The sequence below is a fragment of the Podarcis tiliguerta genome (assembly GCF_965153285.1).
Source record: "Podarcis tiliguerta genome assembly, chromosome: 10".
Taxonomy (NCBI): Eukaryota; Metazoa; Chordata; class Lepidosauria; order Squamata; family Lacertidae; genus Podarcis; species Podarcis tiliguerta.
Genome location: NC_139543.1, coordinates 65947721 through 65963035, shown reverse-complemented (window position 1 = coordinate 65963035; position 15315 = coordinate 65947721). Strand labels below are relative to the sequence as shown.

General features: G+C 45.9%; 1 protein-coding gene across 8 annotated transcripts in view; it reads left to right on the top strand.

Annotated features, from left to right (window-relative positions):
- LOC310659208 (endonuclease domain-containing 1 protein-like) overlaps positions 1-14849 on the top strand; it is a 149407-nt gene extending 134558 nt beyond the window's left edge. For all 8 annotated transcript variants that reach the window (XM_083402439.1, XM_083402437.1, XM_083402433.1 and 5 more), the window contains 2 exons: positions 12407-12729; positions 14137-14849. In XM_083402439.1, the coding sequence (XP_083258565.1) occupies positions 12448-12729; positions 14137-14661 (807 nt within the window). In that variant the 5' untranslated portion in view covers positions 12407-12447 and the 3' untranslated portion in view covers positions 14662-14849. The remainder of the gene's footprint in view (positions 1-12406; positions 12730-14136) is intronic.
- The last annotated feature ends 466 nt before the right edge of the window (positions 14850-15315 follow it).

Sequence of the window (15315 nt, the reverse complement as noted above, 5' to 3'; positions counted from 1 at the left end):
ACATGCACCAGCCCAGGGTTGGGGGAAGCGGGGGGGGAGGGAAGGAACTACGCTCATATTTTTGGAACGCCTCCCTCCAGAAGCACTTCTTCCCCTTCGAGAAACCTCTGCGAGAGGCTGCCAGTTCGGAGCCTTTGTGATTAATCCCGGAGTCACGCTTCCAGAATGCGCACACAGTTGTCCTTTTCACCAGCCAGAGTGAGATGATGGATTACTTCTCGTTTGGAACTTCCAACCGCAGGAATTCGGTTTTCTCGGGGAGGAAGGAGAAGTGCCCAGCTGTGGAGAGGAGGCTTTGAATTTCCTCTGCTGCCCTTTACGTGTTGGGAGATAAGGAGCCAAAATGGGAGTTAAGAGCCGTGGCGACACGTGCAAACCAATACCCAGAAGATGTCAAACCAGGGTTGTTTTGATCCTGGAAGGAGTTTTGGCCGGGGTTGAGGTGATGCCTTCTCTTCACCTGTTGACTAGAAAACACAGAGCTGAAAGTTTTCCAGCTTGGTAAAGGTAAAGGGACCCCTGACCGTTAGGTCCAGTCACAGACGACTCTGGGGTTGGGGTGCTCATCTCGCTTTATTGGCCGAGGGAGCTGGCATTCAGCTTCCGGGTCATGTGGCCAGCATGACTAAGCCACTTCTGGCGAACCAGAGCCGTGCACGGAAACGCCGTTTACCTTCCCGCCGGAGCGGTACCTATTTATCTACTTGCACTTTGACGTGCTTTCGAACTGCTAGGTTGGCAGGAGCAGGGACTGAGCAACGGGAACTCACCCCGTCGCGGGGATTCGAACCACCGACCTTCTGATCAGCAAGCCCTAGGCCCAGTGGTTTAACCCACAGCGCCACCTGCGTCCCTTGATAGCTAAGGGCTATTAGCCTATCCTGGAGCTCGCAGATCTGACTTCCTTCTTCCCCAAAGGTCAGCTGTCATAGCTTTCACACCCAAGAAGGGTTTTCCAGTGTGAACTTCATTTGTCACATACAGTTGTCGGAATGGGCAAATCGGTCTCTCCCTTTCTCATTTCCCCAGCCTTCGGTTTAGCTCTCCGCCCTTCTACGTCAGACAACCTCGTGAAAATGTGCCACCCAATGTATAATACGCACCTTTTGAAAATGCGGTTTCCCACAATGCAATGCATTTGTGTGTGTGCACGCACATATGCTGTTTTCACTGATATATATATACATACTTTGCCCAAGTGTGTGCATTTTTGTACACGTTAATTGACCGGGAGAACTGTATTTCAAAACTCGAAGTTCTAATGTTCCAAATGTTCACATCTTCGTTTCTGGAAATCTGGTTTGGGTGGTTTCGCCTTTGAATGCAAAGTGAATCGTGTTTCTCTCCCCACTAATGGTGGATAAGCCGATGGCTAACATCACATGATTGGCACATAGTTCCCCGTTCCTGATTGCCAGTGGGGCCTGTTTAATTATTATTATTTAGATAAAAGAAAATGCCCAGCCCGTGCGCTCACATCTCTTCTTTCTAGGTCAGGCTGCGGCCTCTTCTGCCGTCGGAGGAAGTCTGTCTGGAGCTCCCTCAGGAAGCTGGTTTCATATGGTGGTTTAGATTTAACTACACGATGTCTAGCACCATTTGAAATCAGTGTTTTTGGGGGAAGGCTGGCTGCGCATTCGCCGGACGGGAAGCGACTCTGGTTTGGAGGCAAAGGCCTCTCGATAAATCCTTCTGGGACAAACAGCATCAGAAAAGGATTTATCGCCTGCAGGGACTCACACGGCACAGTAGCAATGTTGAGCAAAGGCCGTAGAGTTGGAAGAGGAAATCCCAAGCCTTCTCTAGTCTAGCTCCCTGCAATTCAGGAATCACGACAGGAGGATCTCTGACAGATGACCATCTAACCATGGTTTGTTTTTTTTAGCATAACCCATCAGAATTGTGTCCTCCTAGGGAACTGGTTAAAAAGAGAGATTGAGATGCTCAGATTATTGCAAAGCTGTGTTTAGTAAAGTTGCAAGGGGAAGGGGGAGAACAGAGCAAGGTTTGCTTGGTGAGGAATTAAGTGGGTTGTCAGACACTCGGAGTTTAGAGCCCATTTAGAATCCCATTTCTGTGTGGGCCTTTTCTCTGGGATGTTCTCTTGATTTATTTAACAAAATTCATATACCGCTTGATTGCAAAAGGAGAAACCTTAAAGCGGTTTGCAAAAAGAGTAAAAACAAGGCGGATCTTATGCACATTAGTAAGAGTCTTAATTTTTTTTGGTTTGCAAGAAAAGCACAGCCAGAGACAAACTGGAACGACGATTCAACAAAGCATGTGTAATAAGCAGAAGAGAGGTAGTTTTCAGAATGGCTACAGATAACGCAGGATGTGCTGCAGCGATTCAAAGGAAATTGAATTGGCTGGTGTAAAGGGCTCCTGCCATAGCTTTGTCAGTCACATCCAATATCCTATTAAGATGTGAAGGTGTTTAATTAGACTTACACAATGGAATCTTTGCTCGTTCAGCATCTGAACTGAACGTATGCTGCGTTGTTGTTGTTTTAACATATACATACTTTCAATATTCCCAGCACATATTACATTAGCATCAACATCTACAGATTCCAATAACCCCTTTAGAGGATGACTGATTTCTTCTGGTGTTCAGAGTCTATTTCTCTTTCTAGCACCATTTGAAATCGGTTATAGTGATTGGGGGAGAGCACCGTGTTTAAGCCGATCCAAAGCTGCAACTGTATTTCAAATAAATTGTGTGCTTCAGTTGGTTGGAGAGCTGGAACTGCAAAGACCTGGGTTTGAAGGTCTGCTTCAAGGTGAAGAGACAGTGTCTGAAACTGGGATATGTCAGTTCTCATCTGTAAGGTGGGGAGGGGGGTAGGAGCAGTCTACCTCGCAAGGCTGTTGTGGAGACCCGTGCAATAAAGATTGCGGCGCAGTTTGCAAGTCAACCGCAGCATAAATTGTACCTGCCGTTATTTTCCCTTTCAAAAGTTGCATGCATGTGCAGAATCGTCTGGTTACGTGAAAGGTATCCATCATAATGTCAAGGAAGAACGTTGACTTGCGATTTGCGGACAATCAAAAGATTGTGTGAGGTGCCAATTACTGCAAGGCTCTTTCCCACCTCACAAAGTGTTTTCCAGCACTGGCCCCATTCTTTGCAAGAATCTGCCTAGAATAATAGAATCGTAGAGTTGCAGGGAACACTAAGGGTCATCTAGTCCAACCCCCTGCAATGCAGGAATCTCAAATAATAATAATAATAATAATAATAATTTATTATTTATACTCCACCCATCTGGCTGAGCTTCCCCAGCCACTCTGGACAGCTTCCAACAAAATATTAAAATACCATAATACATCAAACATTAAAAGCTTCCCTAAACAGGGCTGCCTTCTAAAAGTTTCAGCTGTCTTCTAAAAGTTTGGTGGTTGGTCTTCTCTTTGCGGATGGGAGGGTGTTCCACAGGGAGGGTGCCACTACCGAGAAGGCCCTCTGCCTGGTTCCCTGTAACTTGGCTTCTCGCAGGGAGGGAACCCCCAGAAGGCCCTCGGCGCTGGACCTCAGTGTCCGGGTAGAATGATGGAGGTGGAGACGCTCCTTCAGGTATACTGGACCGAGGGCATTTAGGACTTTAAAGGTCAGCACCAACACTTTGAATTGTGCTCAGAAAGGTACTGGGAGCCAATGTAGGTCTTTGAAGGTGTTATGTGGTCTCGGCGGCCGCCCCCAGTCACCAGTCTAGCTGCCGCATTCTGGATTAGTTGTAGTTTCCAAGTCGCCTTCAAAGGGAGCCCCATGGAGAGCGCATTGCAGTAGTCCAAGCGGGAGATAACCAGAGCATGCACCACTCTGGTAAGACAGTCTGTAGGCAGGTAGGGTCTCGGCCTGCGTACCAGATGGAGCTGGCAGACAGCTGCCCTGGACACAAAATTGACTTGTGCCTCCATGGACAGCTATGAGTCCAGAATGACTCCCAGGCTGCGCACCTGGTCCTTCAGGGGAACAGTAACCCCATTCAGGACCAGGGAGTCCTCCACACCAGCCCGCTCCCTGTCCCCCAAGAACAGTACTTCCGTCTTTCAGGATTCAACCTCAATCTGTTAGCCTAGAAAATCCAACCTCTGCTTAAAAACCTGCAAGGAAGGAGAGTCCACCAGCTTCCACAGCAGTCTATTCCTCTGCCCAACAGCTCTTGCTGCCAGAAAGCTCTTCCTGATATTTGGTTGGAATCTGCTTTCTTGTAATTTGAAGCCATTGGTTCGAGTCCTACCCTCCAGGAGCAGGAGAAAACAAGCTTGTTCCATGTGACAGCCCTCGAGGTATCTTAAGATGGCTATCTTATCTCCTCTCCGTCTCCTCCAGGCTAAACATGCCCAGCTCCTTCAACCGTTCCTCATAAGGCTTGCTTCCCAGGCCCTGGATCACCTTGGTTGTCCTCTGCAGACGTACCAGAGGATTTTAGACCGCCCCCCCCCCCCCCGCTGCTAGAAGATCCTTTGAGCTGGTGCTACCAAGGAATTAACGTGCAAAAAATGTGCTCTGCCGCTGAGCTATGTTCTCACCCCAACATGAGCACATGCAGCTGAAATCTTTGAGGGTGTGCTGCCCTCTGGTGTTGCTTTTTCATGCAGCAGCCAAGTCTTTAAGAAGGGTCCATATTCCGCCAGGGTCTCCACCCCAACAGAACTTCTGTATACATAAGCACGGATCCAGACACCCACGCCAGTTTAGGGCAATCATCTACAGTTCCCAACCAGCTGACTCGCTGTCGCTTTATGCTCCTAAACGCCCCCCTAAAACCACTGTCACATTCACGTGAAACGTTTGATTTGTTTTCTTTTTAAAAAATTTATTTTTATTAGCAATTTCAACATAACAAATTATCAAACCATATACAGTGGTGCCTCGCAAGAGGAAAAGAATCCGTTCCGCGAGTCTCTTTGTCTAGCGGTTTTTTCGTCTTGCGAAGCAACCCTATTAGCGGATTAGCGCTATTAGCAGTTTAGCGGCTATTAGCGGCTATTAAAGGCTTAAGGGATTAGCGGATTAGCTGCTAAAAGGCTATTAGCGGCTTAGTGCCTTAGAAAAAGGGGGTGGGGAGCCGAAAAAAACCTCAAGAATCGCAAGACATTTTCGTCTTGCAAAGCAAGCCCATAGAGAAATTCGTCCTGCGAAGCACCTCCAAAACGGAAAACCCTTTCGTCTAGCGGGTTTTCCGTCTTGCGAGGCATTCGTCTTGCGGGGCACCACTGTAGATCTGTACTGTCTGTGGGTCTTCAGGGTTTTAGGTAGACATGGAATTGTAGATTTAGAAGGGACCCAAGGATCATCTAGTCCAAACCCCCCCCCCCCCCCGTGGTGCCGGAATATCAGCTAAGGCATCTGTGAAAGGGGGCCATCAAACTTGTGCTTAAAAACTTGCAATGAAGGAAATCTTTCAAAAGGACTAGAGCAAATTTATATTATATATGAAAGAATATTGTAAACATCTGAAAACATTTGTAGCTTTGAGATGAAATGTTTTGTAATGACAATATAAGGAACTGATTTACATTTAATAAGAGGAATAAAATAAGAGAGAAGGTAAAAAGGTGGCTATAGAAATGCTAAGAAGGTAAATATGTACGGAACTCAGAAAGAGGGTCGGGAGGAGGTTAATGCTCGGATAGAGCGATGTTTGAGCTTATTGATTTATGTATGGATATTGTGATTACAAAAAATTGAAAATGTAATAAAACTTTTTTTAAAAAAAAAACTTGCAATGAAGGAGGGAAACCTCCCAAGGGAAATCTCAGGTTTGCAAATAACAACAACAATATTATTTATACCCCACCTATCTGGCCGGGTTTCCCCAGCCACTCTGGGTGGCTCCCAACATAATTAATGATTATATTAATAATAATAAAGTGACAAAACATCAAACATTAAAAGCTTCCCTAAACAGGGCTGCCTTCAGATGTCTTCTAAAAGTCAGATAGTTGTTTATTGCCTTGACATCTGGTGGGAGGGCGTTCCACAGGGCGGGCGCCACCACCGAGAAGGCCCTCTGCCTGGTTCTCTGTAGCTTTGCTTCTCGCAGTGAGGGAACCGCCAGAAGGCCCTCGGAGCTGGACTTCAGTTTCTGGACTGAACGATGGGGGTGGAGATGCTCCTTCAGGTATGTGGTCCCCAGCTCTCCCTGTCTGGCCCTCAGCTCATTAAACACAGAGCACATCTTCTGTCTCGGCACATTCCTCCTACAAACACATGCGTCCTCCCTAGGCTCTGTGGCTTCTGGCAGAGTAACCGACTGTTTCAAAAAGCACAGAAAGCAAAACAGACAAAATGTACCTTGCACAAAATAGCAACTGTGGTGTTTTTTTCCTCCATCTAAAAGCAGCAACCTGACATGCTGTCAATTGCTGTGTTGTTGTTGTGGGTAAGCAACAGCCTTTGAGCACAAGAGGGCGCCGGAGCTCCATGAGATAAAGAAATTTGGAATTACACTGTTTGAACAAGCTGAAGATTTATTTTTGGTGCTTTTGCTGTAATCCTCCTCCACCCGACAAAGCAAAAGCCAAGTGCCCTTGTGAATGAATGCTGGGAGCAGATATTACTGCTATTTTTGAGTGATTCATAAATAGGTTGCTTGCCTGCTATTGCTCTGTCCGCCTCAGTCCATGTATGTCTGTGTGGTGTGTCAGGTTTAAACTGAGTTAAATAAATATTCCCTCTTCCCAGGAAAATATAATTCTGGTTGCATTCATTCCATACATTCAAAGCACTAGGATACCACTTTAAGCAGTCGTGGGTTTCCGCAAAGAATCCTGGGAGATGTAGTTTATTAAGGGTGCTGGGAGTTGTTAGGGTGCATCAGAGAGCTACAATTCCCAGAGTTGCCTCTCTGGGAATTGTAACTTTGTGAGGGGAAGGAGGAGGTCCATTAATCTTGGTCCACCCCAGATGTCCCATTAAATGCACCTTTGATTTTTAATACGCAGATTTTTTTAAAGGCAAATGGTGTTGTAATAATATCCTATTCCTAATTTGTTTTAACTGTTTTAAAAACTGAATTTTAAGTTGCTGTGCTCACCCTGGGACCTGCTGGGGTAAAGCAAGTCATACTACTACTATATGTAGTAGAAACACTGACAACTGGGAAACACTGGCCTGCGAGCGCTCCAGTTGGAGAACAGCCTTTACCAAAGGTGTCATGGGCTTTGAAGACACTTGAACTCAGGACGCAAGGGAGAAACGTGCTAAGAGGAAGGCACACTTTGCAAATCCGCACCATGATCAACTCCCGCCCGGAAACCTATGTCCCCACTGTGGAAGGACGTGTGGATCCAGAACTGGCCTCCACAGTCACTTACGGACTCATTGTTAAGACCGTGTTTATTGAAGACAATCTTACTTGGCTATGAGGGATCGCCAAAGAAGAGAAGACTACTACTATAGCAATGAGGAAAAGTAAAAAGCCATTCACAGGGAAACCAAAATGCTTGTTTACAAAGCTATTGTACTACCAGCCTTACTGCATGCTTGTGACACATGGACCACTTATAAACGCCATCTCCAACTCCTTGAAAGATTCCATCAATGGTGTCTGGAAAAATTTACAAATCACTTGGGAAGACAGGCAGCCTAATAGCAGTGTACTGGAAGAAGCAAAGATCACCACTGTCAATGATTCTTCAACATCAGCTTAGACTGTTCATGTTGTTCGGATGCCTGATGATCGTCTTCCAAAGCAACTACTCTATTGCAAACTTAAAAATGGAAAGCGTATTGCTGGTGGTCAACAAAAGAGGTTTAAAGACTCTCTCAAGGCAAATTTAAAAAAATGTAGTATAAACACCCACAACTCGGAAACACTGGCCTGCGAGTGCTCCAGCTGGAGAACAGCCTTTACCAAAGATGTCATGGGCTTTGAAGACACTCGAACTCGGGACGCAAGGGAGAAACGTGCTAAGATGAAAGCATGCTTAGCAAATCCACACCGTGATCAACTCGCGCCTAGAAACCTATGTCCCCACTGTGGAAGGATGTGTGGATCCAGAATTGGCCTCCACAGTCACTTACAGACCCACTGTTAAGTCAGTGTTCATGGAAGACAATCTTATGAGTAATTGCCAAAGAAGAAGAATAGCAATAAGAGCTAATAATGCAGTGGTTAGATTGCTGAACTAGGACTTGGGAACCTGGCTTCGAATCTTCATCCATGAAGCTTGCTGGCTGGCCTCTCAGCCAAACCTACCTCACAGGGCTGTTGTGGAGATTGCTTTACTTATTGAGTTTACTTATATGCCGCTTTCCCACAATGAGCTGTACCCAAAGCAGCTTTCTGCAAAATTTCAAGATGTCCAAATACAAATATACAAAATGCACAGCAGGCCACTACATTAAAAAATCAGAAATTTGACAAACACAGAATAAATTCAATATTGGAGGGGGTGGAGGCGGAACCACCATTCTAGGCTTAACTACCTAAATTCAAAGCAAAACAAAACAAGAGAGGGAGAACCTGAGATCCTGGAAGAAAAAGTTGGGATATAAATGCAATAAAGAAAGAAGAAAGGCAAGAGAAAGGGGAACTACAGAGAGAGTAAATCTTGTTAATTATCAGCCCTGCAGCTGATACACTTTGCATTTAAAAAGAAAAAAAGCCTGTGGTGTAAATGCAAAGAGACATCAGAATCACATTTGGCCCTGAGCTAGCAGGAATCTGACTCAGAATTAGAGAGTCTTTCAAAATGTTAAATCATTGGCACTGAGGCTAAGCAAGGAACCAGGGTCCCAGTGCAATCTTTATTCAAGAGACACCCCATTGAGTTAAATGGGCTTACTGCCGGGCAAGGTGGTCAAGGATATTGCAGCTTGAAACATCTTTTAATTGGTTAGCTATGCTACCAAAGGTTGCTGCCATTGGGTTAGAGGCATCCCAGGCAACCTTCCCAAATATTTCCAAGTGTTTTGGATCTCCGGTTCCCATCAGCTGCACCCAGTATGCTCATACAGGATGGGACTGGAAGCAAATCAAGCTGGGGATGGCTGAAAAACAGCTTACAAAATCTCCCGTCACAGAATGCACATGCCCACACTAAAATGATACAAAAGTACATATCTGTAGTGCTATCTGTAGCTGCACTGGCTCCCGGTGGAGTACAGGATCAGGTTTGAGGTGCTGGTTTTAACCTTTAAAGCCCTATACGGCCTAGGACCCTCGCACCTACGGGACCGCCTCTCCTGGTATGTCCCACAGAGGACCATACGGTCTTCAAATAAAAACATCTTGGAGATCCCGGGCCACAGGGAGTTTAGGCTGGCCTCAACCAGAGCCAGGGCTTTTTCGGCTGTGGCCCCGATCTGGTGGAACGCTCTGTCACAAGAGACTAGGGCCCTGCGGGACTTGACATCTTTATGCAGGGCCTTTGGCCAGGACATAGCCTGACCCTCACCTTTGGTAATCCTCATAGAAATCTAGCCCAGTGGTTGCCATTAATTTGACTTTAAAATGAATTGATTTTAGAATGCTGTGTTACTTAGCCACTCTGTGTTGTTAGCCACTCTGAGCCCAGCTTCCGCTGGGGAGGGCAGGATATAAATACAATTTTATTATTATTATTTATTATGATTGCAGAGATCAGGGCAATGGACTAGACTAGCCTTGGCTCTGGTCCAGTGGCAAGAGAGAGAGACTTGTTGAGCCTCCACATTCTCTCGTACAAATCTCCCCAAAGTTTTTAACATTCACACACATACACAAGACTGGAAATAGGCCAGAGGAAAATATTATTTGGAATTACAAACCTATTGTATTGTACAACTGGGCAGCGTAAATTGATTTTTCATGCCCTTACTTACAGCCCAAAGACAGAGATTGATGCATTGGAAAGATAAATCTATGGCTTCTTTTTGGTCAATGGATTTTGAGATATGACAACACTCGCAACTTATGGACAGATCGCTTAAAAGTGTAGACAAGTATAATGACATTTGGACCGTGTTTACAAAAAATATAGTAGGTTATGAACATATATGTATTTGGATAATAATAACATTTATATGCTTATATCCTAGGCAATGGTATTGTAGTTGTTTGCATATAAAATGATTTGTTGTTTAGTCGTGTCCGACTCTTCGTGACCCCATGGACCAGAGCACGCCAGGCACTCCTGTCTTCCACTGCCTCCCGCAGTTTGATCAAACTCATGTTTGTAGCTTCGAGGACACTGCCCAACCATCTCGTCCTCTGTCGTCCCCTTCTCCTTGTGCCCTCCATCTTTCCCAACATCAGGGTCTTTTCCAGGGAGTCTTCTCTTCTCATGAGGTGGCCAAAGTATTGGAGCCTCAGCTTCACGATCTGTCCTTCCAGTGAGCACTCAGGGCTGATTTCCTTAAGAATGGATAGGTTTGATCTTCTTGCAGTCCATGGGACTCTCAAGAGTCTCCTCCAGCACCATAATTCAAAAGCATCCATTCTTCGGCGATCAGCCTTCTTTATGGTCCAGCTCTCACTTCCATATATCACTACTGGGAAAACCATAGCTTTAACTATACAGACCTTTGTTGGCAAGGTGATGTCTATACTTTTTAAGATGCTGTCTAGGTTGGTCATTGCTTTCCTCCCAAGAAGCAGGCGTCTCTTAATTTCGTGGCTGCTGTAATATATATTGTCTTCATCCGCTTTTTATTTCTACTTTTTTTGTTCAATTAAACCAGGCATGGCCAAAGTTGGCCCTCCAGCTGTTTTGGGACAACTCCCATCATCCCTTGCTAACAGGACCAGTGGTCAGGGATGATGGAAGTTGTAGTCCCAAAACAGCTGGACCACCAAGTTTGGCTATGCCTGAATTAAACTATTCTCAATTTACAGAAAGGCTGGAAATAGGACTGGATGCAATGGGAGGGGAAACAGACAGGGGCCAGGAAATCTGCTTCAGTGAACTTCAGAGGCAGCAACTAATCTAGCTGGAACTTCATGCAAAACACCCTTCCTTTCTGCTTGGGGGCAGGCTCGAGGCAAGCTTCTCTACCCCAGAGGCATCCAACACTCCCAAAGATTTGAAATTCACCACAAGCAAAATGAAAAACCACTCTGTTGATGTGACAGGTACACATAAAAATCAGGATCGGCTGCTGCTCTGTGTCAAAGAACTGCAGCTGTTAACAGCTGTCTGAACACCTGTCTACTGAAGAAGGAGATGTCTTATCGGTTTGTTGTTGTTTAGTCGTATCTGACTCTTCGTGACCCCATGGAGCAGAGCACGGCATCCACTCCTGTCTTCCACTGCCTCCCGCAGTTTGGTCAAACTCATGCTGGTAGCTTCCAGAACACTGTCCCACCATCTCGTTCTCCGTCGTCCCCTTCTCCTTGTGCCCTCCATATTTCCCAACATCAGGGTCTTTTCCAGGGAGTCTTCTCTTCTCATGAGGTGGCCAAGTACTGGAGCCTCAGCTTCAGGATCTGTCCTTCCAGTGAGCACTCAGGGCTGATTTCCTTCAGAATGGAGAGGTTTGATCTTCTTGCAGTCCATGGGACTCTCAAGAGTCTCCTCCAGCACCATAATTCAAAAGCATCCATTCTTCGGCGATCAGCCTTCTTTATGGTCCAGCTCTCACTTCCATACATCACTACTGGGAAAGTCTTATTGGTAGGTAAGCTAAAGAAACTCAAACTAATTTTATTGGGCATGTTTAGCCTGGAGAAAAGAAGACAGGTGATGTGGTAGCTGAAGGGCTGCCACATGGAGGATGGAGCAAGCTGGTTTTCTGCTGCTCCAGAGAGGAGGACAGAAACCAATATATTCAAATTACGAGACAGGAGATTCCAACTAAATATATTAGGAAGAACTTCCTGACAGTAAGAGCTGTTCAACAGTGGAATTTGCTGCCAAGGAGTGTGGTGGAGTCTCCTTCTTTGGAGGTCTTTAAGCAGAGGCTTGACAACCATATGTCAGGAGTGCTCTGATGGTGTTTCCTGCTTGGCAGGGGGTTGGACTCGATGGCCCTTGTGGTCTCTTCCAACTCTATGATTCTATGATATGAAGTTATTTCTGGTGCCTGCTATAGTGACTTCGAACATCATTGGAAGCAGACCACGTTAACAGCAAACACATTACATATCTCCCCCCCCCCCTCCTGTGCCTTATCAATCCCTCTGGTGTGCAAATTCAAACAGGGATTTGTATTCTCACGTTCCTCCGGCTTGAATTGCAAATTGGGGGTAAGCTCAGAGAGGGAGTGGCTCTGATATTCCTTATCAGATTCATGGCTGCCTCTGCATTTTTTATAACCCGGCACCAACCCACCCCCGTTTCTCCGCCACATCTGACATTTTCACACACACACACACAAAAACCCCTGGGAGAAATTCTTGCTGACCTCTTCTTTATAAGATCTTGACAGCAACCATTGATTCACCAGCTCTAGCATCGCTTCTGACACCTCTAGGTTTCGGACGGTACCTATAGGACGGTTCACACAGCTTAGCAATGTTGCTGCCTTTCCTCCTCTATGGGGCTGCACATTTTCTCGCTGCCGCAAAGGGAGAGGTGGTCCAAGATTTTAAGAACTGCCTCGAGTTCTTCTTGGACAAGATGCCGCCTGGAGAATCTCTGACGCCGCCCAGAGAAGCCAAGATCTGCCAGTTCTATAGGAACGCCTATCGCTTTGCCACGATGTACGACCGGGAAAAGAGGATTCCCATCTATTCCGCTTACAAATGCAAGCCTGGGAAGGGACACAGATATCAAGGATGGATGATAGAGCCGCAGGTAAGGGGACTTCTCACCTGCCCAATCCGAAAGGACCTTCCACTTTGCCACCTGTTTTTCTGCACCATATTTGGTGAGGCTCAGCTGACAATTGAGTGTCGTCGTCCCATCCCTGTGGAATGCCACCCAACAGAGCAGGTTCAGGGAACCGGTGTCACCACTGGCTGAACTACAACTCCCATCATTCTTGCTCGCTAGGGCCGATGGGAGTTGTAGTTCACTAACACCAGGTAGCCCCCCACCCAGGTTCACTGCTTCTGCAAGATTCAGCAGCCGTCTTCTATAGATTAACCTTTAAACATCTGCTTAAATATGTTTCTTTGCCGCCAGGCTTAAGTGGACAACAAAGATAAACATTTTCTGCAATAATTAGCTGAGAATCTGTTCCAGTTCTTGACCTGATTTTATTATGTATGTATATAATTGCTATAAACTTATTTGATACACTTTATGAAATTGTGGTATACAGCCGTTTTTATAAACAAATACATTTGTGCTTATTAGGTTGTGCCCAACTAGCCTTTACTCAAAGAGTAGACCCATTAAAATGAACAAGCCTTCCTTAATCATTGCAAGAAGCAGAGTTACAGGGAACCAGGCAGAAGGCCTTCTCGGTAGTGGCACCCTCCCTGTGGAAAGCCCTCCCATCAGATGTCAAGGAAATAAGCAACTATCTGACTTTTAGAAGACATCTGAAGGCAGCCCTGTATCAGGAAGTTTGATATTTTACTATGTTTTATATATGCTTTAAGCTTCCCAGAGTGGCAGGGGCAACCCAGTCAGATGGCTGGGCATAAATAATAGAATTATTATTATTATTAATGGTCATTGATTTCAATAGGTCTACTCGGAGTAAAAGTTAATGTGCAGCCTATCATCACTGATTTCTGCACAGTTCTCAGAGTGGCTTAGCAATCAATCCCTCTTCCCAGTGGGCTCTGGGAATTCTAGCTTTGGGAGGGGGGTATGCGGGGGGGTCTCCTAACGACTCTCAGCACCTTTAACAAACTAAAGTTCCCAGAAATCTTTGCAGGAAATCAAGACATGTCCAAGGGACACGATAGTGCTGTATGGTGTGGATGTAGAAGAAGAAGAAGAGTTTGGATTTGATATCCCGCCTTTCACTCCCTTTAAGGAGTCTCAAAGCGGCTAACAACCTCCTTTCCCTTCCTCCCCCACAACAAACACTCTGTGAGGTGAGTGAGGCTGAGAGACTTCAGAGAAGCGTGACTGGCCCAAGGTCACCCAGCAGCTGCATGTGGAGGAGCGGAGACGCGAACCCGGTTCCCCAGATTACGAGACTACCACTCTTAGCCACTACACCACACTGGCTCGATCTCAAAGGTTTGGGTTCCACTGCATGTCTGAGCAGGGAGCAGTTGACATATTTTCCTTGTTGTTTTTCAGCTCGTAGACCCGACTTTGGGGAAGGCCATGGAAGACGAACGTGAAACCAACGTCGCTGCCGCGGGGATTAAGAAGAACCAGGCCACTTTTGACGATTATGCGCAGGCCTTAAGCATTGAAAAGGGGCACTTGAACCCAGTGAGCCACCAACCGGACGAAGACAGCAGAGCGGCCACTTCCACTTTGACCAATATTGTGCCCCAGTATAGCAAGCTCAACGAAGATGCTTGGGCCAGCCACGAGAGCCTCATCAAGAAAGAAGCCCAGGCTTGCCGTGATATGTACGTCCTCGTGGGAGCTGTGCCCGGGGATGAGTATATCTCGGACCTCAGGGTCAATAAGCCCAGCCACATCTGGTCGGCAGCTTGCTGTGTGTTTGATAACCAGCACAGAAAATCCTGGGCTGCCCTTGCGAAAAACAGTGAGAATGAAGTCAAGGAATTCAGCTTGGAGACCCTCCAGAAAATGCTAGCTGAACTTTATGGGGAGAAAAAAGTGGATCTTTTCAATGGTTCCTGTAACTAGTGTGCAGCTGGTTGTGGGGAGAGCTGGTTTTATCCCCAAGATAGAGGAAGGATGTATAAAATTCATCTCCCAACCAGAGATGCTCACAATGTCCTCTCAATGCCAGTTCTGTTCACAGGTTGTGAAGTTCTTAAAAGAAATTGGTGGTGAATTGAGAAGATGGTCTATTTTTTCCAGATCTCTCTTTTTTTTTACAAAGCTGTACACAAATCTTAAATAAAATGAAACATGTGACACGTTTCTAGGTGGTAGCAGTTTTATTGTTGTTATCAACATTGTGCTCTATAAATTCTGCCCATCTTGCAACACAATCCTATGTTTGGTTAATCAGAAGAAACTGCTGTTGTATTTGATGGGATGCACTTGTCCAACCATTGGAAAACATCAGTACAGTGGTACCTCGGGTTACATACGCTTCAGGTTACATACGCTTCAGGTTACAGACTCCGCTAACCCAGAAATAGTACCTCGGGTTCAGAATTTTGCTTCAGGATGAGAACAGAAATCATGTGAGGGCAGCGGGAGGCCCCATTAGCTAAATTGGTGCTTCAGGTTATGAACAGTTTCATGTTAAGAACGGACGTCCACAACAAATTAAGTACTTAACCAGAGGTACCACTGTATTCAGCAAGAATGGTTGGTCAGACAAAAAGT